At 33.8% G+C, this 19,708-nt stretch overlaps 3 protein-coding genes across 3 annotated transcripts; 2 read left to right on the top strand and 1 right to left on the bottom strand.

The window, feature by feature from the left end:
* Positions 1-920: 920 nt before the first annotated feature.
* Positions 921-2,326, top strand: LOC117780673 (ficolin-1-like). Its single transcript, XM_034617299.1, has 3 exons — positions 921-1,009; positions 1,104-2,006; positions 2,065-2,326. Exons 2-3 carry the CDS (start codon positions 1,153-1,155, stop codon positions 2,180-2,182), a joined length of 972 nt encoding a protein of 323 aa, XP_034473190.1. The 5' UTR covers positions 921-1,009; positions 1,104-1,152; the 3' UTR covers positions 2,183-2,326.
* A 1,898-nt stretch (positions 2,327-4,224) lies between these two features.
* LOC117781818 (ficolin-1-like) lies at positions 4,225-5,983 on the top strand. Its single transcript, XM_034618685.1, has 3 exons — positions 4,225-4,318; positions 4,413-5,315; positions 5,374-5,983. The coding sequence occupies exons 1-3, from the start codon at positions 4,293-4,295 to the stop codon at positions 5,489-5,491; spliced, it is 1,047 nt and encodes a 348-aa protein (XP_034474576.1). The 5' UTR covers positions 4,225-4,292; the 3' UTR covers positions 5,492-5,983.
* Positions 5,954-6,870, bottom strand: LOC117781820 (protein MAK16 homolog). Its single transcript, XM_034618686.1, has 2 exons — positions 6,836-6,870; positions 5,954-6,759 (listed from the first exon to the last, which is right to left on the bottom strand). Exon 2 carries the CDS (start codon positions 6,740-6,742, stop codon positions 6,338-6,340), a length of 405 nt encoding a protein of 134 aa, XP_034474577.1. The 5' UTR covers positions 6,743-6,759; positions 6,836-6,870; the 3' UTR covers positions 5,954-6,337.
* Between the last annotated feature and the right edge of the window lie 12,838 nt (positions 6,871-19,708).

Below are 19,708 nucleotides of genomic sequence, written 5' to 3'. Positions count from 1 at the left end.
TTGTCATGGTCGGTTTAATGTGCGTCTGCTCACAGCTTCATTAGCCGGGAAAGTTCTGGGAACCTGGCTTCACCTTCTCTCTTGCATCTCTTGCTGCTTCTGCCACCGTTAACAGTTATGTTTTTGGGCACACGCAACGCCCACGCGTCGTCTGCTTACGGCGCCATTTACTTGTGATCAGGGCTCGTTACTAGTCTTAAAAATTAAACATAAAAGAATTACTATTACGAATGGAAGATCGTAGATAAACAAATTTAAAATTGTTCATCCTGAAAACAGAGTAAGCTACCATTTTTTTATAATAATGAAAGCACATTAAAATATATAAATAACTAAAAAATAGCAGAGTATAAAAATAAAAAAAAAATTAATGATAATAATATTTTTAATAATATATGAGCTACGGAAATTTAGTATATATTTAGATTCCTGTTTGCCTTACGTAGGTCAAAATTCTTCGTAGTTTTGAATGCCCATTGCCCACAAATGGAAAAAACGAATTAGATAAGAAACTTTAAAGCTAATGAACTCAACCAGGGTATCTCGTTGTCGAACGCTCTCGATTAATGTTTTCCTGCTCGTTGATATATTCCGGAATTAATCAGTCTTTCTGATATATAGTATATATAAAATTACTTGCATTTTTTAATGTTTTAACCATTGGACACAAGCTAACATTTAATCAAAGCGGAAGTTGATTGAACTCCGGCTGCATCGTTGAGTGTTTGTGGATGTAGTTACGAGTACAAATATATATAAGTATACAAAGTATATATACATAGTAATGTATGTGATTACGATAATCGTTTGTAAATTCCCTTCTTCGCGCCAAGTCAAATGTCGACTCAATCATTCTTCTGAGGAATTCAGTGAAATTCAGTCGCAAAATGTTGCACAAAATAATTTGTTTAATCTGTGTAGTAAATTTACTTGTTTCATTTTCAAATGCAACTTTTATTCCTGAGCGAAATGAGACGAATTCAATAAATTCCCAAATATCTGAGTTGAGGTAAGATCCTTTTAACTGTGAACGACAGTCCACGCTAGTGACGAAAGCAGATCCCAGAAACCAGACAAAGTGAACAAATTTAATAATTTTTTAGAGCTGGTCAGAAACATCACGACAAGTTGATTGAGGGACTTTTCAAGGCAATGAATCTTCAAGTACTGAAAGCGGAACAGGATCGACAGGGGAAACTAATAGAAGATCTTGTTAAGGCAACGGATATTCAGAATCGTCAGGAAAAGTTAATAGACGGACTAGTTAAGGCAACGGATGTTCAAAGTCTCAAAGCGGAACTAGAAGAACAGAAGAGAGATGTAGCTGATAAGGATTCGAAAATTAAATTCCTTACAGAGGAGCTGACGCGTCTGGCAAAACTAATGGGTGATCTTGATAAACAATTTAATAATCAATCCCTTAGAGTGAAGCAGGAAGAACAGAAAATGGTGATAAAAGAAGTTGTTAAGGAATCGGATAAAGACAATTTGAAGCCCCAAACTGTCAATTGTACCGGTGCCAAGTCAAACGGGATTCACGTAATGCTCCTCTCGAACTTTAGTAGTCAACCTTTTCGAGTGGCCTGTGATGCGGAAACTCAAGGAGGAGGCTGGACGATTATCCTGAGGCGGATGGATGGAAGCGAGGACTTCTATCGGAACTGGACCGAATATAAAAAAGGATTTGGAGATTTGAGTGGCGAATTCTTCCTGGGGTTGGACAAAATCCATGCTCTAACGGCAGACAGAAGTCAAGAGTTGCTTGTGGTCCTTGAGGATTTCGAGGGCAATGAAAGATTTGAGAAGTATGAGGAGTTTGCCATCGGAGATGAGGATCAACAATATGTCTTACACACTCTGGGTAAAGCGAGTGGAAATGCCGGGGATTCACTTCGTAGTCATTATGACTCGAAATTTTCAACGTTTGATCGGGATAATGATAAAAGCAATATAAACTGCGCCGAAAGATACACTGGCGCCTGGTGGTACGAAGAATGTCACGACAGGTATGACGGAATGTGAATTGATTGTGAATACTTAATTTATAAACTTAAATTCTTGCAGCAATTTGACAGGAAAATATGGTGACAACTCTGGTAGCAAGGGCGTCAATTGGAGAGATTTTAAGGGCTGGTATTACTCCCTCAAAAAAGCCGTGATGATGATTCGACCTAGAAAGTGAACCCTAATCCTGTACAATATCAAAAGCTAATTTATTGACATGCGAAATTCCTTAATCTAAACTCTGTTCACCTGAAAGGCTTCATCTTGAATAAATACACTTCAACTGACTTAATTTCAAGCCCCTTCTGGACTTAATTATCTATTATTTTGATTTTTCAATTGGTGCAATTTATTTTACATTAGGTATAATTTTGAATTCGGATTATAATTTTCAGTTGAAGTCGTTTAGTTGGTGGTGACGGTGACTGTCCTGAACTGCCACTGCCAGGGTTGGTTCAACTCCTCGGTCAACCAGGATCGGGATAATGAAGCTGAAGACGTGCCCGCCTTTGGAGGCGTCTGATCCGTGCCCAGTGTGACCACCTTTATCTTATACTCGAGTTTGGAGCCTCATGCACTGAAAAAAAGATCACATTTTAAAGTCGAGAAGTGGAGGAGAAGTCTAAAAAATTATAATATTATATAATATTAGAAAAGTATAAACATGTTATATTTTATCATAGCTCACAAGTTGTCTCGTGGCGCTCTGGTTAGAGTCGCCGCTCAGACAGAAAAAGCACAGTTAATTAATATTTATAAAATTTAACAAGTCAGATGAAATGTGTTAAAAATAATGAATTTAAAAATCTAATTTTTTTCTCTTTTTTGAATTAAAATTCTTAATTTTGAGACCAAAATCTTGATTTTACAACATTTCTTCTATATTTTCCCTCTCAGCAGTGAAGAATGTTATCTTAATATTCTAAACCAATTAATCAAATAATCTTAGATAAACAAATTTTAAATTGTTCATCCAGCAAACAGAGTAAATTTCTATTTTTTATAAAAATGAAAGCACATTAAAATATATAAACAACTAAAAAACAGCAGAGTATAAAAAAAAATAATAACAATAATAAAACTTTTAATCGTATGTGAGATGCCCATTGCCCACAAATGGAAAAAACGAATTAGATAAGAAACTTTAAAGTTAATGAGCTCAACCAGAGTATCTCGTTGTCGAACGCTCTCGATTAATGTTTTCCTGCTCGTTGATATAATCCGGAATTAACTAGTGGGCCTTCGGCCGGACTGTCGGAGATCCCGTACTTACTATCGCAAAAACTAATAATGGAAAAAAGATTTTCACACTAAGACTTGACTTTCGTCCGATCGGTCCTATGACAGCTATATGATATATCTGTCCGATTTGAGCCAACTTTGGACAGGCTATATAAAGCCAAGTTTGGCTACGATACCCCATAAAACAAAATAGTTTTTCATACTAAAACTTGATTTTCGACCGATTGTTCCTATGAGCGCTATATGATATAGTGGTTCTATTCAAAAAAGAAACAAACTCGATCTGCCTGCAATATAGAGGAAACTACATACCAAATTTGGTGTCACTAGCTTTTAAATTGTTATTTTAATTTGGATATGAAATTTTTTTTTTCGATGTGTGGGCGATAAAGAGGTCGTGGCCGAATTTTGAAACAAACTTGTTCTGCTCGCAATATAGAGGAGCCTACATACCAAGTTTGGTGTCTCTAGCTCTTATAGTCTCTGAGATCTAAGCGCTTATACAGACGGACAGACGGAAATTGCTATATCGACTCGGCTATTGCTGCTGATCAAGAATATATATGCTTTATAGGGTCTGCCACGCCTCCTTCTGCCTGTTACGCACATATTCATTAAAACAAACCCAATAGACCCCTGTACTTTTTTAAAGTACGGGGTCTAATCATTCTTTCTGATATATAGTATATATAAAATTACTTGCATTTTTTAATGTTTCAACCATTGGACACAAGCTAACATTTAATCAAAGCGGAAGTTGATTGAACTCTGGCTACATCCTTGAGTGTTTGTGGATGTAGTTACGAGTACAAATATATATAAGTATACAAAGTATATATACATAGTAATGTATGTGATTACGATAATCGTTTGTAAATTCCCTTCTTCGCGCCAAGTCAAATGTCGACTGAATCAGTCTTCTGAGGAATTCAGTGAAATTCAGTCGCAAAATGTTGCACAAAATAATTTGTTTAATCTGTGTAGTAAATTTACTTGTTTCATTTTCAAATGCAACTTTTATTCCTGAGCGAAATGAGACGAATTCAATGAATTCCCAAATATCTGAGTTGAGGTAAGATCCTTTTAACTGTGAACGACAGTCCACGCTAGTGACGAAAGCAGATCTCAGAAACCAGACAAAGTGAACAGATTTAATAATTTTTTAGAGCTGGTCAGAAACATCACGACAAGTTGATTGAGGGACTTTTCAAGGCAATGGATCTTCAAGTACTGAAAGCGGAACAGGATCGACAGGGGAAATTAATAGAAGATCTGGTTAAGGCAACGGATATTCAGAATCGTCAGGAAAAGTTAATAGACGGACTAGTTAAGGCAACGGATATTCAAAGTCTCAAAGCGGACCTAGAAGAACAGAAAAAAGATGGAGCTGATAAGGATTCGAAAATTAAATTCCTTACAGAGGAGCTGACGCGTCTGGCAAAACTAATGAGTGATCTTGATAAACAATTTAATAATCAATCCCTTAGAGTGAAGCAGGAAGAACAGAAAATTGTGATAAAAGAAGTTGTTAAGGAATCGGATAAAGACAATTTGAAGCCCCAAACTGTCAATTGTACCGGTGCCAAGTCAAACGGGATTCACGTAATGCTCCTCTCGAACTTTAGTAGTCAACCTTTTCGAGTGGCCTGTGATGCGGAAACTCAAGGAGGAGGCTGGACGATTATCCTGAGGCGGATGGATGGAAGCGAGGACTTCTATCGGAACTGGACCGAATATAAAAAAGGATTTGGAGATTTGAGTGGCGAATTCTTCCTGGGGTTGGACAAAATCCATGCTCTAACGGCAGACAGAAGTCAAGAGTTGCTTGTGGTCCTTGAGGATTTCGAGGGCAATGGAAGATTTGAGAAGTATGAGGAGTTTGCCATCGGAGATGAGGATCAACAATATGTCCTACACACTCTGGGCGAAGCGAGTGGAAATGCCGGGGACTCACTTCGTAGTCATTATGACACGAAATTTTCAACGTTTGATCGGGATAATGATAAAAGCAATATAAACTGCGCCGAAAGATACACTGGCGCCTGGTGGTACGAAGAATGTCACGACAGGTATGACGGAATGTGAATTGATTGTGAATACTTAATTTATAAACTTAAATTCTTGCAGCAATTTGACAGGAAAATATGGTGACAACTCTGTTAGCAAGGGCGTCAATTGGAAAGCTTTTAAGGGTTACAAGTACTCCCTTAAAAAAGCCGTGATGATGATTCGACCTAGAAAGTGAACCCTAATCCTCTTCAATAACAAAAACTAATTTAATGACTTGCGAAATTCTTTAATCTAAATTCTGTTCACCTGACGAGCACCTTTATCTTATACTCGATTGGTTTGCAGTTGGAGCCTCATGCACTGAAAAAAAGACCACCTTTCGAAGTCAAGAACATTCATCGGAAATATTAATATTTAAGACCATTTACTAATACTTAGATTATTAATCTAAAAAATTAAAGTTCTTAAATATGAGTAAAAATCGTATATTGTTAGGAAAGTATAAATATGTCATATTTTATCATATTTCACAAGTTGTCTAGTGGAGCTCTGGATAAGGTCTCCGCTCAGACGGAATTAAGAACGGGTTCGAGTCCCACTCGTTACAAGAAAAAAAAACAGTCAAATAACATTTATTAGATTTAACAAGTCAGATAAAGTGTGTTAAAAATTATAAATTTAAAAATCTCTATCTTGATTTTATTTTCAAGAACATAAATTCCTTTAATAAGCACTCGGTCTTATTTGAAAGGTTCGTAAAACTTATTTAAGAATATTATGTTTTCAACGCATTTTTTGACCAAAATTCTTAGTTTTAAGATCAATATGTTGATTTTAGAACATTTCTTCTACATTTTTCCTCTCAGCAGGAAAGAATATTCTCTCAATATTCTAAACCAATTTAACAAATCATTTTCAGTTTATAATAAATGTTTTAAGAACTATCATCGTTTCTGCTATTGATAAAAAAAGTACCAAATTATTTCGTTGGTTATTTATATTGCTTAACTTAATGTAAGGTTTCGGTGGGATGTGGAAGCTAATGTGGAACCTGATGTGGAACCTGATGTGCTGTTGTGTTTTAGGCCTCGGCGGTGGCAGCTGCTGCACGCATCTGTTTCAGCTCCTGCTGATGTTTGATGGTCACCTCCAAAAAGCTCAGATAATCGGGATCTACTTCAAACTCATCTTCCATGTTCTCTGCTTGTTCCTGAAGTGTCTCTTGCTCCTCATCCTCCTCCTCCTCTTCATCTTCTATATTCTCTTCTTCCTCCTGTACTCGACAGATGCGTTGCACCTGCTGGTGATGCCACTGCTGCAAACTCTTAAATGTGCTGCTCCAGATCTCTCCTGATTTCTTTTGGACTGCATCTTTGATCGCCCCTGCCACGCCTCCTGCTGCAACCGCATTTAAGGCCCTCTGTTTGCGTCGCCGCTGTTTACGTTTTCGCTGCTTGCGTCGCTGCTTCTGTCTGCCCATTTCCATAGCGTATTTGTTTATTCCTGCACATAAGTTAATCATTTCATTATCACAATATTAATATGTATCTGCAGATACTCAAATAATATTTGTACTTACTTTAATTTAATTATAACTTCCGGAAAACATTAAAATTTGTGTAATGCACACAAAAAAAATAAAGAATTGTTATTGTTTTGAAGACGGTCGAAAAATGGGCTGGCAGCCTTGATTCCCAAAAAAATGATGTGGCAGCCTTGGTTACCAAGAAAAAGCTCCAATTCCACATTTAGATCAAATGCAAAATAAAACTTTTTTTGGTCATTCAACTTATTTGTAAGCTAAAGTTTTGAAAATGTTTGCAGAGCTTATACTAAAAGTTTGTAAAATCTTAAATTTTCATGCAATTTCTTCCCGAGTTATAATGATCTTCCAGCTATTCTATCTAGATTAGAATTTATAATTTGTGTCATAGTATTTTATAATTGTTGCTTTTTAATTTATTAATATTTATTTATTTGTAGCAACAAGTTAATGGCATTACAAAACAACAAATAAATTAACATTTTAAAAGGGCGCCTGACCATTTGTAGCTCCGTTATTGCTATTTGTAAGATAGCCAGACTGCTGTGAACAACAGCTGTGCAGTGCCGCGCTGCCAGATGGGCAGAAATAGTTAACTTAACGAAGAGTGAATCAAGAAGTACACTGAACCAAAGATGGCGCCACGCGAAACCGTTGTGCTTAAATTTAAATTTTGAATATTGTTTTATGATAAATTTGCTAATTCTATAGATTAACACAAAGTAAATATAATTTATATTGAACAACAAATCGCGTCACACAGCAGTTGTTAAATTCAAACTGAAATTTCGAATAATTTTTAATGCGATATTTGCAGGTATATTAATATATATATATATGTGACTGGAATCTTAAAATGTCTATTATTTTATGATAAAATATTAAATTTTTTAAGAAATGAAAAAGAATTAATGGTTTTTAAACATGTAAAATATAATTTCTGTTCGTTCCTTTCAGTTGACCACGTTTAAAAACCCCTTTTTGACCTGGCTGACTGACTTCAATTTGCCGAGTTTGTCAAGTCGAAGAGGCCCGAGCAAAGATTGTTGTGTGCTTTCTTGTAAATGCAAATCTCCGAGTGCTTAGAACTAACCGGCAATGGTTTCAAAAGAGTTGACCTGGCTGAGAGTATAGAGTAGAGTACATGGCAGTAAGTTTATCCATGGGATTAGGGCGGATCAATTTGCTTGTGGTGCGAATGCAAATTGGCCAGCGGTATGATTTAAATGAGGCACCGAACAAAGGCGGAAGCGAGCGATTGAGTGCATCCTGCAGCCGGAACAACAAATGAGACCGCAATGCAATGTCCAACTGTCCACAATCCACTGTCCACTGTTCAGTGTTCACTGTACTGTGTCCTTTTTGCAGTTCGCAAGCTTGGCCTGAAACACATAAAGGAAAATTAGGTTTACACCTACTTTTGCAATATGGTCATAAAACAATTTAGAGATTTACAAGGGATCAACTTATATGACGCTCTCTCTCTCACACACACACACACTCCGTCACTCTCTCTCACTCTCTTGGTTTGTGTTTTTCACTATTTTAAGTTTGTGGGTGTGTTTGTGTACTGTGTGTGTGTGTGGCAAAGGCGCGTGGACATGGATATGGCTATGGATATATGTATATGGATATGGCTGGCTGTAAAGAGCAGTTCACAATCCTCAATCCGCCTTTAGCTCTCGCAGTTCTCTTTATTCTCGGAGTACTCCACACATGTTTACTTTGCCAAACTATGTGGATGGCAGCGGGGGGAAAGCGTTCAGAGCGGGGCATGGTGGGGGAGGGGTTTGCTGAAGAGCTATTTCATTTTCGATAAAGTAATATGCGCTGATAATATGAAAAATATCCTGCGGACAGGATTTGCACGCACTTATTCCCTTTTAATGGACTCACGACTCGCCTCATCTTTTTTTTTTTTGGCAATCTTTTGTGAGTATATATTTTTATTATATTTGTATACACTTCAAGGGTACTATTATTTTAGTATGAAATGTGTAACGCACAATAGTCTTTAAAAATACTTAAAACAGTCATAGACACTTTTAAAAATAAATCAGTCAAATATTCAAAATATTCGACGATGATATTTATTAATGCTGAATTAAAAAACAAAAATTAATTTGAGAATTATTATTCTATTCAAGATAATTCGACTATGTTTTGAAAAATTTATTTTTATATAATCAGAAATTTATTATTTAATTATATATTTATTTTATTATTCATTTTATTATATTTATTTATTAAGTTCAATTTAGTTTTTCATTTATTTTTTACATGGGCAGGAATTTAACTTAATTTTATTTTTATACATTTGGAAAAGCCACAATTGTTGGCAATTATATTTTTTTATTAAATAAAACTTGTTTTATTTGATAATCTTAATAGTCTGTTTTTTTTTTATATGGTATGAAATTATTTGACTGAACTTTATTTTTAAGAAATGATTAAAAATCTATATATATTTATATATATATATATATATATATATATATATATATATATAAATATATATAGATTTTAATCATTTCATATATATATATATATATATATATATATGTGAAAGGGCATCAAATTGTCGACGGGTCACGTGTAACTTTTATTTTTGGTGTTTTGCATATTTTTTGTCAGTCGGATAATATGCCTGCCTGGGCGCATATGATTATACTATACTTATACCCGCGAGTGGAAAACTGAAAACTGGAAAACTGGCAAAATGACAATTTGGCTTTGCTCAGGTTGCAAATTGATCTGGATCGGGCGGGAGGATGAACAGCAGGTATATATGTATATTTAGTATATGAATAGTCTGTGGGATTATAATTCTTGAGCAGGGGATCAGTCTCGGCCTAGGCCGGACTAGAAATTGAAAGAAAGGGTGGAGTGGTTACGGGTTACGGGCTACGGTTCGGGTCAGGGGTTAGGGCAAGTTAGTAACTCTCATTACTTTAAATGGATTTCAATTAAGTTGCAAATTGATCTCAAAACAATTGAGTCCCGTCGAGGCGTTTTGAGTGCCTCTCGGTTTTTGGCTTAGGACGCGTGGTTAAAGCACAAAGCGACACAGACACAGAGAAAAGGAAAGGGGCAGGGAAAGGGGCAGCAATCCGAGCAGTAGCTCATCTCAAACAATAGGACAAAAGGACTCTGTGGTTGCTTCTACATCTCTTGCTGCCTGTTGCAGTTTTGGTGGTTGTAGGCGGACTTCTGTTTCTGTTTTTGCTCTTTTCATTCATCGCTTCTCAGCGTTGTAAGCGATACGCGGAACCAGCTGCCAATTGCTCGAGAAGCACTTGATGACGCTCCCAGATTCCACTTCCCCACCCTCCCATCTCTCCCTTAACCCCTCTGCACAGTGGGAAAATGATTAGATTTGTTTATACTAATGAATATATTTGAAAATAGACAAGATATATGTCTGTCTTTGTTTTTTTTCTACTTATGTGTGTATTTTGAATCTCACAGATATTTATAAGTATTCAAAGTTTTTAGAAAAAAAATTTTTTTTATATTTTTTAGCTCTTAGAACTTAAAAAAATGTTTATAAGAATTTAAGTAAGCAAAATACATCTTAGAATTTCTTTAGTAAACAAAATAGATTTAAATCTTCTTAATTTTTTAAAATTTTTTTAATGTTATAAAATAAATTACTCTATGATATGTGTAACAGATTCTTAAATATCGAATTCTTTTTATGAAAGTTTTAACTACTGCCATGTGGAAAAAGTGCACGTTAAAAAAAAAATGGTATGCTTTAAAAATTAATTTTAAAAAGAAATCGCAAAAAAGCATGTAATAAATAAGTCAATCACAATAAACTAAACTTTTTACAGAAACTACATTTAGATTCGAGTCTTTGGGACATTAGAAGATATACATTACAAAAGTACAGTTATAAGTCTGGGATACAAAAAAATATTTAAAAAATGTATTTTTTGTTAGAAAAAATTAACATTTCAGACTATAGTTATTTTTGAATAAATCAAAATATTTTAATAACCTTCGCAGATATATAATAAACTTAATTTGTTTTGTAATTAGCGGTAATTACTGTGTCAGCTAAAATATTTTAAAAATATAAAATATATTAATAAGCTGCTTGAAGTATTCTTAATCGTTTGAATTAGGAAAATAGCATAATTGAAGAATCGTTTATTTAAATTAATTAAAGCTAAACGTAGCTACTGATCCCACTGTGCACTGATGACTATCAGTTTTTCCAGCAGCGACGCGTCGTCAATTCTCTGGCGTTGACAGGATAACGAGATTTTTCAAGTGGTCGCGATGCATTCCACATCCACATCCACATTCCACACACTTCACACTTCACACCCGTCCTTGCGGGGGTGAGGAGAGCAAAGGAAGCTGCGCAAGCTGCAGCTGAAGTGGTCAGAACCAAGTCCAGCTCCTGCTCCTTCTCCTACTCCTTCTAATCTCTGCCAGGTATTAACGATTTTTCTCGCAATTAGTTGCAGGAAATGGAGAAAAATAAAAAATGCGCAATAAAGAATGAAAGAAAAGAACGAAACGATTTTCCAAGGACTTAGGCACGCTTTGTCCAGGATCGCCAACAACGAGGATAGCAACCAAACAGATGAGAATACTCGACTATATGATACCCGTTACTCAATTTAAAAATATTTGTTCTTTCAAAAATAGAAACAAAAAAGAATATATATTTTATCCTTTAAAATTTTTTGTACTTATAAACTTTAAACTTTATTTATAATTAATAATAATAATATAGAAATTATAATAAATAATTAATAAATATATAGAAATTGATGCATAAATATAATTTATACATTTATACATAAATACAATTTATAACAGTCGTAACTAAAGTCTTATTTGTTGAAATGTTGATATTAAGTGAAACAATTAATAATAAGAAAAGAAAGGGAAAAAAAGGAAACCATCAAAAAAAAAGATCTATACCTTAAAAACTGTAAGCGTTGTGGAATTTTCTTGAACTTGTAGCGTCGAAAGTAAGTGTTGGAATTTTCAATGTTTGTTCTGATAGTACGGGAATGTCTACCAATTTTAGAGCATCTAGCTCTTAAAGTATAAATGCTGTACAGTATTAATTATTATATTGCAGTTTTAAAAACACTTTGCTGTGGCTGGAAATCATTTAAAAGCGGAGCAGTATTCAAATGTTTAGAAAAATTACTTTTTTTTATGTGGGGCTTATATAAGTCCGTGTGTCAAAACTAATAGGTCTAGCTCTTTTAATCTCCTATACAGTCTTAATATACCGTTCAGCTCTACTTGTAATGGGTATAAAAAGGCAAGGCTAGAGCAATCAAATGCGCATCAGCGATCAGCTCAAAGGAGACCGAGTGAATGAGAGAGAGAGAGAGAGAGAGAGAGCGAGAGAGAGAGGAAGATAGGGTGATGTTGAGAGAGAGGCGTGTGAAGAAAAGAGCAGAGTTTCGAGCCACAAGGACAAGGGAGCCCTTCTGATGGCTCTGTTGCGGTACAAGGGAGCTTATCCCGGCTGAGCCTTGTTGCGATTTGTACGGTCAATTGAAAAGCGGCCAGAAAAACGATCATGTTAATAATAGAGAGGCCAAAAATGGCTGGCATAGACTCAGGGGTTGTCCATTGTTTTGTCATTGTTTTTTATGGGCAAAACAGAACACGGGATAACAAGAAAACACCACGTATAGAGAAGAGAGTGGCAAGAGAGAGGGAGATAAATAGAGTGAGAAAGAGGCAGAGAGGTTCCTAAAGAACTCAGCTCCGACAATTGTAAAAACAAACACAAACCACACGCAGCGCTGAGCAGTGTTGCCGGAATTTACTTTTAGAATATCTAAAAAAAAAGGCTATTATTTTTAGTACAAAACTTAAATTACGAACAAGCAGAAAATAGTTGAGTAAATAAAATAGTTATTATTCTTTTTGTATTTTAACAAAGATAATATCATTGACAGAACCACATTATATATATATATATACATATATATGTCACATTTGAACTTATTTAAAAAAAATATATATTTTACTTGTTGCAACGAAATTTACTTGAGCTCTTATCTGTTAAATAAAGACGTTTTTAGCCCAATTTTTCAATGTCTAGCTAAGACGTTTGATAATTATAATAATAAATATTTAAGAAATATTATGACATAAAATTCATAAAAATTACAGTTAAATTTGAAAATATTTCTTTAATGAAAGTTAACTGGGCTTGGAAAAAATGGTTTTCAGAATATAAATAAATATAAGTATAAATAAAATAAATATTTTTTGGTCTGCTTTATTTTCGAGTCGATAGAACTCACATGTTTCTTGAAGCTGTTCAATATATTCTTTCCAAACATTTCCCTTATAACATTTTTATTTTTTGGCCTTAATATATATAATATTGACTTTAATAAGTATATTGAAGTTATGTGTTGTCTAAAAAAGTTCTTAGTTATTATTTTAAAATAGCATGACAAGATATTTGTCAACTTTAGCTTATGCAATTAATAAATATTCAAGTCTAGCTATTTAATAGCTAAAATGCCAACACTGCCGCAGAGTTGAATAAAGTCTTGGAGAAGCTGGCTTCTCATCCTGCTGCTGAGTCTGTTTTCTCTGCTTTCTCTGCTTTCTCTTTGGCAATCTGTAGCAATCCTTTCGTTTGTCTGTTTTGTCGTTTCGCTGTTTGTTTGTTTGCCAATTTGCGCCCAAAAAATAAAGAAGGAAAATAGAAAAGCAGAAACTCTGTTCAACTGCGGCTGCCTTTGTCAAAGGTGCAACACTCGCAACACTCACAACACTCAATACAACGTGAACAACAACCACAAATGCTGCATTCTCTGATTGTGAGATTTGTCAAGAAAGAGTTAAGGCAAATACAAGTTGAAGTTGAATTGAATTGAATTTGAAACACACACACACACACAAAGCAACTCCCATACAAAACTCAGCTAATTAATTGAGTTGAAGTAATTCACAAATGAATTTCCCTTATGATTTATTCACATTTTATGGCTTGCCAAAAATTTTACCCGTTTTCCCTTCCATTTTCTGTGCAAATATTTACCACACCCCAAAGGGCATATAATTTAAATTTTTAACTACGCTTCAAATAAACAAATCAAAAATTATGACAGAGTCAGAAGACTTTTTGAAGGTATAAACAATTACTTTCATAATTGTTAATTATTTAAAAAGGCAGCTCATGACAAAAGGATTATAACAAAAGAGGAGAACACTTAGAAAATCTATGACAGGAATTTTAAAAAAGTTGGAGCACAAGGAAAAAATTATAAATAAGTGAGGTTATTTTTATTTTGGATGTAAAAAAAATTAGCTTTATGGAGTCTTTATCATTATCATTTAAAAAGAGGATAACAAAATAATTTCAGAAAATGTAGAGACATAACAAAAATAAAGTTGATTAAAAAATCTCTTAGGAACTGTAATAATTTTAGTTTTTAATAAAATAAATTGTATGATACAAACTATTTAAGATATTGGTTTCTGTTGAACTTTACAATTGTTGAAATGTGATTTTTATAATTTTTAAGATTATTTGTGGATTTCTAGCAATAAATTATTATATTTAATCTTAACGCAGAATCATAATATACATTTTTTAATGTATATTATTAAAAAATGAGTGTTAAATAATATTTATATGAGTTTTTATCAGTAAGTTAACAAATAAAAGTCTTACATTTTGATGTATGTACTTCAAGTTTCTTTTTTTAATGATAATAATGATCACGTAATCTTAAATTTAAATACACTCATATAGATAATTTAAAGGCATTGTCTTGTAGTACTAGGAACCAAAATAATCAAATAAATAAAACATAACTCTGATCATATGCATAAATAATAAATTTTGGCAATTCAGAGTTTTTGTTAATCGATCTATCCAAAAATCGTCTCTAGATATTTACCCAGAGGCAAACAAAAGTGTGCTCTTGTTTGTTCTCAAATTGAGATCAAAGGCAGCTGTCTGCTAATTCGTTCTTTCCCTCTTCCTCTCTCTCTCTCTCTCTCTCTCTCTCTCTCTCTCTGTTGTTGTCGATCCACAAACATGCTGTTAATTATTGGCAACCATTTTGGTTTGATCACGCCCCGCTTCATTCATCCGCCTTTCTCTATTCACTGTTCTCATATTCGCATTTCGATATTCTCAACTCTCAACTCTCATCCCGAATCCAGTCTTTCATTTTAGGTTTTATTGCACCTTTTGTTGTTGTTGCCTTCTCGCTCGCTCGCTTTTAAATCAATCAAAATGATCCCTTAGGGCAGCAGCTGTTGCTGTCTCTTTCGCACTCGCAACTTTATCGCTGTCATCATCATCATGATGATCATTATGGGCTTCATCAGTGGCGCATGCGTAATCATGGCAATTTGCACGCTTACGCATATCGCAAGATTAAACTGATCCTTGGACTGATCCCAGTCCTGATCCTTTGATGCTTTGATGTCCTCATGTCCTGACTGCCATTGCAGTCTATCCTGCCTGCCGCCATGTCAAAAAAAAAAAACAGAAAAAATAAACTGCGACGATAGAGGCGATATTTGGATTAAACATTTAATTGACGATTCGAGAAACCGGTGTGACAGGATCGACATTAAAATCGTACTCGGGGGTTGCTCCTGCCACGGATTAACCACATTTCATTAACATATCAATGTCAGCAGCAGGCGAAGGTAACGCTGTCATCATCATCATCATCATCATCGTCATTATTATGTGCTCCCGTTTTTAGCCCAGTTCTCAAAGTGTAAACAGGCTTCTGAGTTTGTCATAAACATATTGATCCTATAGGAACCAAATATGATGAAAATACTTTTATGTTGGTCATTACATTTATTTATATTTATTGTATATATCTTTTTTAAAATTAAAAAAAATTATTTGCGGCAAGAATTTAATGAAATAAAAACAAATACTAAGTTTTCTAATTATTAAACACAAATGTTATGAATTTTTTTTATCATTTCTGTTTTCATTTTAAAATAGTAATTTGTAACTTAAAGACATTTTTCTGAATTTTATTTTAATTTTAATAAACTGTAATATTAACTAAATAAATAAAAATATTTGTGCACATATTTTATGCTTTAAAATTTTAATTTGTTTTTTTTTTATCATTTTAGCTTTAATTTTAAAATTTCAATTTAAATTTATAAATAGTTTTCAGAATTTTATTTTAGTTTTGGCTGTAATTTTAAGTAAATAAATAATAATATTCCAATGTTATTCAACTTTATTTATATACTTAATTATGTTAATTATTTAGTACTTATGATTACTGGGCATTTAAAAGTCGTGCATCTCAACTGTTAATTCACATGATTTTGATTTAAATTTTCGATTGGCGATTTTAGCGCTTTTGGCTTCCACTCGAAATTCGCTTAAATTTTTAACAAGACAAATACCCAAAGCCTACACACACCACACACACACACACACACACTTATACACACTCCTGCTCCTCATCTTGAAGTTGAGCAAGCAATCAGAAAAAGAAACTTTTCTAATTTCGCACAGCGAGAGAAACGCAACTGAAAATTGCCGTCGGCGCCATTATTGCGAGTGGAATGGAAACAAATCGAAATCAGAATCGAAAAAGAAATAGAAATGGCAAAAAAAAAATAAAATCGAAATAAAAATCATCAGGATGATGAGGAGCCAAAGGAGCAAAGCAGTTTTACCCACCCATCTTCAGTTGGAAAAGTAGAAAAACCTTTTATTCCACAGTGTTTACACAGTCCTCTGCCAATTGAACTTTTTCCCGACCATCGAAGTGGACGATTCCAAGGATGAACAGCAGAACATTTGGTAGTGGAAACGTTGCCAGCAAATAACGAATCAACTTTCGACAAATACTTAGACGAGTTAAATTAATTTGTTATTTAAAATTCAATCTACGAACTAAAACAAAAAGCGAATCCAAAGTTTTAACTACAAAAAAAAAAGTATTCGCAAAAAATCGTAAAAAATCCTAGAAACAAAAAACAAACAAAAAGATGCAAGTGCAGAAATGGATAAAGTACAACTTTTGAGCTTAACCGCCAGCAACTTAATGCACTGAAAGAAAAAAATTAGAGTTAGGAAATAAAAATAATTATGTTTAAACTTTGGCATTTTACATTTAATTGGAAAACGTGTTTTTATCAGGATATAATACTGGAATCGGTACCGGTAACGATTGCCAGGTAAACTTGTAGGTCAAGGACTTATTCAATTTCAAACTGTCATAACTTGGTCAAAACTGGACCGATTTTCAAGTGGCATAACATTTTGAACATGGATTGACTTCCTAAATTATTCTGCATTTAAATTTTATTAAATGCAAAAAAAAATGGTTTTGCCAAAATTCGATTTCGATGGTAAGGGTCCCCCCTTTGAAATTTTGAAAATTCTAAATTTTAAATCTCCAGTTTTCACTTTTCATTAACTCCTTATATCGTTATTAGTATAAAACAACACTTTAAACTTGGTTCTGAGACCTTTCCATTTGCTGTAAAAAATCATGTCAAAATTAAGAAATATTTTGACTTGTAAAGTTGCTAAGTCAAAGGTTTGACCAACTTTAAGCAATCATAAAAAAACTGAACTGATTTTCAAGCGGAATGTAATTTTGGTCATGGTATGGCCTCTTAATTCATTATGCATTCAAATTTTGTTCATTTAGAAAGTTGAATTTTTTCGACCACCGTTGTCAGGATTCAATTTCGCTGGTAAGGGTCCCCCCTTGTGATTTTTGAAAATGTTATATCTTCAATCCTAAGTTTTTACTTTTAACCAAATTCGTATGTCTTAATTAGTATAAAACAGCACAATAACATGTTTAAAATTTTGAAAAACGAATTTGTTTTACCGGTTTGTACTGACGTCGCAACCGACAGGACTAAACCACAATAATAAATAAAGAAGTTCCATGCTACAACAAAAAAAAAAAAAAAAAAAAAAACGGAATAAAACCTTTCTTATAACAATAAAGATATATCAACTTGTTATGTATATTAAAATTACAGTGCATTTTTCTCTAGCTGTATACCACGTGTGTGAGATTGTGAGTGTGTGTGTGTGTTTGTCGCAATTCCCGACGGAAGTTGCCGTTTTTAGATTCTGCGACTGGATCATGTAAGAAGCTCAGACCAAAACCAAATAACAAATGGTGTCCACATGCTTCTCTTCGCTGCTCTTTTCTTCTCGTCTCCATTGCTGACTATTAACGCTCCAATGGAGCAATTGTTGTTGTCGCTTTTGTTGCCTGACTTGCTTAATTATTTAATAATTTCTAAAAGCATTGGCAACATTCGACAATGGAGGTCCACATTCATGTTCATGTTCATGTTCATGTTCATGTCGCCCCAGATTCCAGATCCCAGTTTCCAGATCCTTTCATCCTTTTTACAGGCGACGCGGTGTCCCCTCATAATCAGTTGTATACATATAAGCTCAGTGTGTGTGTGTGTGTGTTGTGAATGTGTTGTGTGTGTGTATTGTTGCCATGGGGCCAACAGCAGCACATTGCATTTATCATTAGTCAAAGCTTAGTTTCTGCTTTTGCTGCATTTGACTGGAGACCCTGGGGAAATTTTGGGATTTTGCACTTGGGCATGTTTAATGTGGAAACTTTAGATTAAAATATTTTCCCATGCACACAATGCACAGTCACATATACAGTATGTCAAGTTTAATTAAAAATTCACTTGCTTTATTATACAAAAAAAAATACAGTTCTTGTAATATATATTCTTTTTTATTTCTTATTTTACAAAAGTATGTAACATGCACAAGGTAGCGTGGCAGACCTCATAATGTATATATATGTATATTTTTGATAAGCATCAACATACGAATCGATATAGACATAAATTGAACAACATATTTATATTTAGATAAGTAATTTATTTAATTTATATTTAATTAATTGTCTTACTGATTATATTTGTGTATTATTACTGAATAAATATGTAAATAATTTTATTAGTCAAACTATTATTACTTGACTAGCTGTATTTATTTTTTGTAAGTCAGTTCAACTTTTAAACTTTTGTTTTTGCATTTATTTTGAAATTTAAAAATATATGTAACTAATAATATTTGTTGATTTGAAAATTTTTAGCTTATATCATTTCATAGCTTTATTTTCAAAACTATGACTTGAAAAACTGTAGGTAATTTTTGTGTAACTCACACACAGTTAGAACATTAATAATTTACATATTTTCAAATTTAAATACAAATTTATAAATTTTCCTATCAAAAATCATACTTGACCAAGTTCTATTATTTTTTGTGTATCACTTAGACTTTGATACTGTTCTTCCGTCAGTTGTAAATGTTAAATTATATTAAAATTATTGTACGTAATTGTTAATAATAAAATTATTTAAGTATTTCAGTTTCTAGTTTTATTATATAGTTTATGCAATCTTTTGGTGATTTAAATAAATAATTAGTTTTCAATTCATCTTGTTATCTCGACTTTGATATTTATTATAGTAAAGTTTTCTCCTACCAGTTAATCAGAGAATGACGCTGACTTCAGAGATTGTCCAACACTTTCGCAGTCTGTCTATATATACACATAACTATGCATCCATTTATCCTTTCAGGCAGTATATAAGAAGCCTCCAACAGTCAGCTACTTCTCGCGTAAGGAAGGAAGGAAAGAAGGATGGAGGGAAGGAAGGAAGGAAGGATGCGAAGAGCGTGCGCCGGGCGAGGATTGAGCGCATAATGATGTTTATGTGTTGCCAAAAACATAAAAGCATTAATTTAGTCATTATCTTCTTAAGATACGACGGCGCGCAGCGCAGCGCAGTCAGCGACTTCTTTACTCTTCCCCTCAACCCACTTCTCACTCCCCCCCTCTCTCAATTCCAATCCCAGCAGCGCGAACTCCAACACATAATTTCCACATTACGAGC

The sequence above is a fragment of the Drosophila innubila genome (genome assembly GCF_004354385.1).
Source record: "Drosophila innubila isolate TH190305 chromosome 2L unlocalized genomic scaffold, UK_Dinn_1.0 4_B_2L, whole genome shotgun sequence".
Lineage (NCBI taxonomy): Eukaryota > Metazoa > Arthropoda > Insecta > Diptera > Drosophilidae > Drosophila > Drosophila innubila.
Note: the sequence above shows the minus strand (reverse complement) of the source record. Positions and strands in the feature narration are given on the sequence as shown.

Bases quoted from the DNA above. Each gene is read 5' to 3' on its own strand.
- LOC117780673 (XM_034617299.1), top strand. From the start codon at position 1,153: ATGAATCTTCAAGTACTGAAAGCGGAACAGGATCGACAGGGGAAACTA. The intron at 2,007-2,064 runs GTATGACGGAAT...AAATTCTTGCAG, and splicing joins TACGAAGAATGTCACGACAG to CAATTTGACAGGAAAATATG.
- LOC117781818 (XM_034618685.1), top strand. From the start codon at position 4,293: ATGAATTCCCAAATATCTGAGTTGAG. The intron at 4,319-4,412 runs GTAAGATCCTTT...ATAATTTTTTAG, and splicing joins TCCCAAATATCTGAGTTGAG to AGCTGGTCAGAAACATCACG. The intron at 5,316-5,373 runs GTATGACGGAAT...AAATTCTTGCAG, and splicing joins TACGAAGAATGTCACGACAG to CAATTTGACAGGAAAATATG.
- LOC117781820 (XM_034618686.1), bottom strand. From the start codon at position 6,742: ATGGAAATGGGCAGACAGAAGCAGCGACGCAAGCAGCGAAAACGTAAA.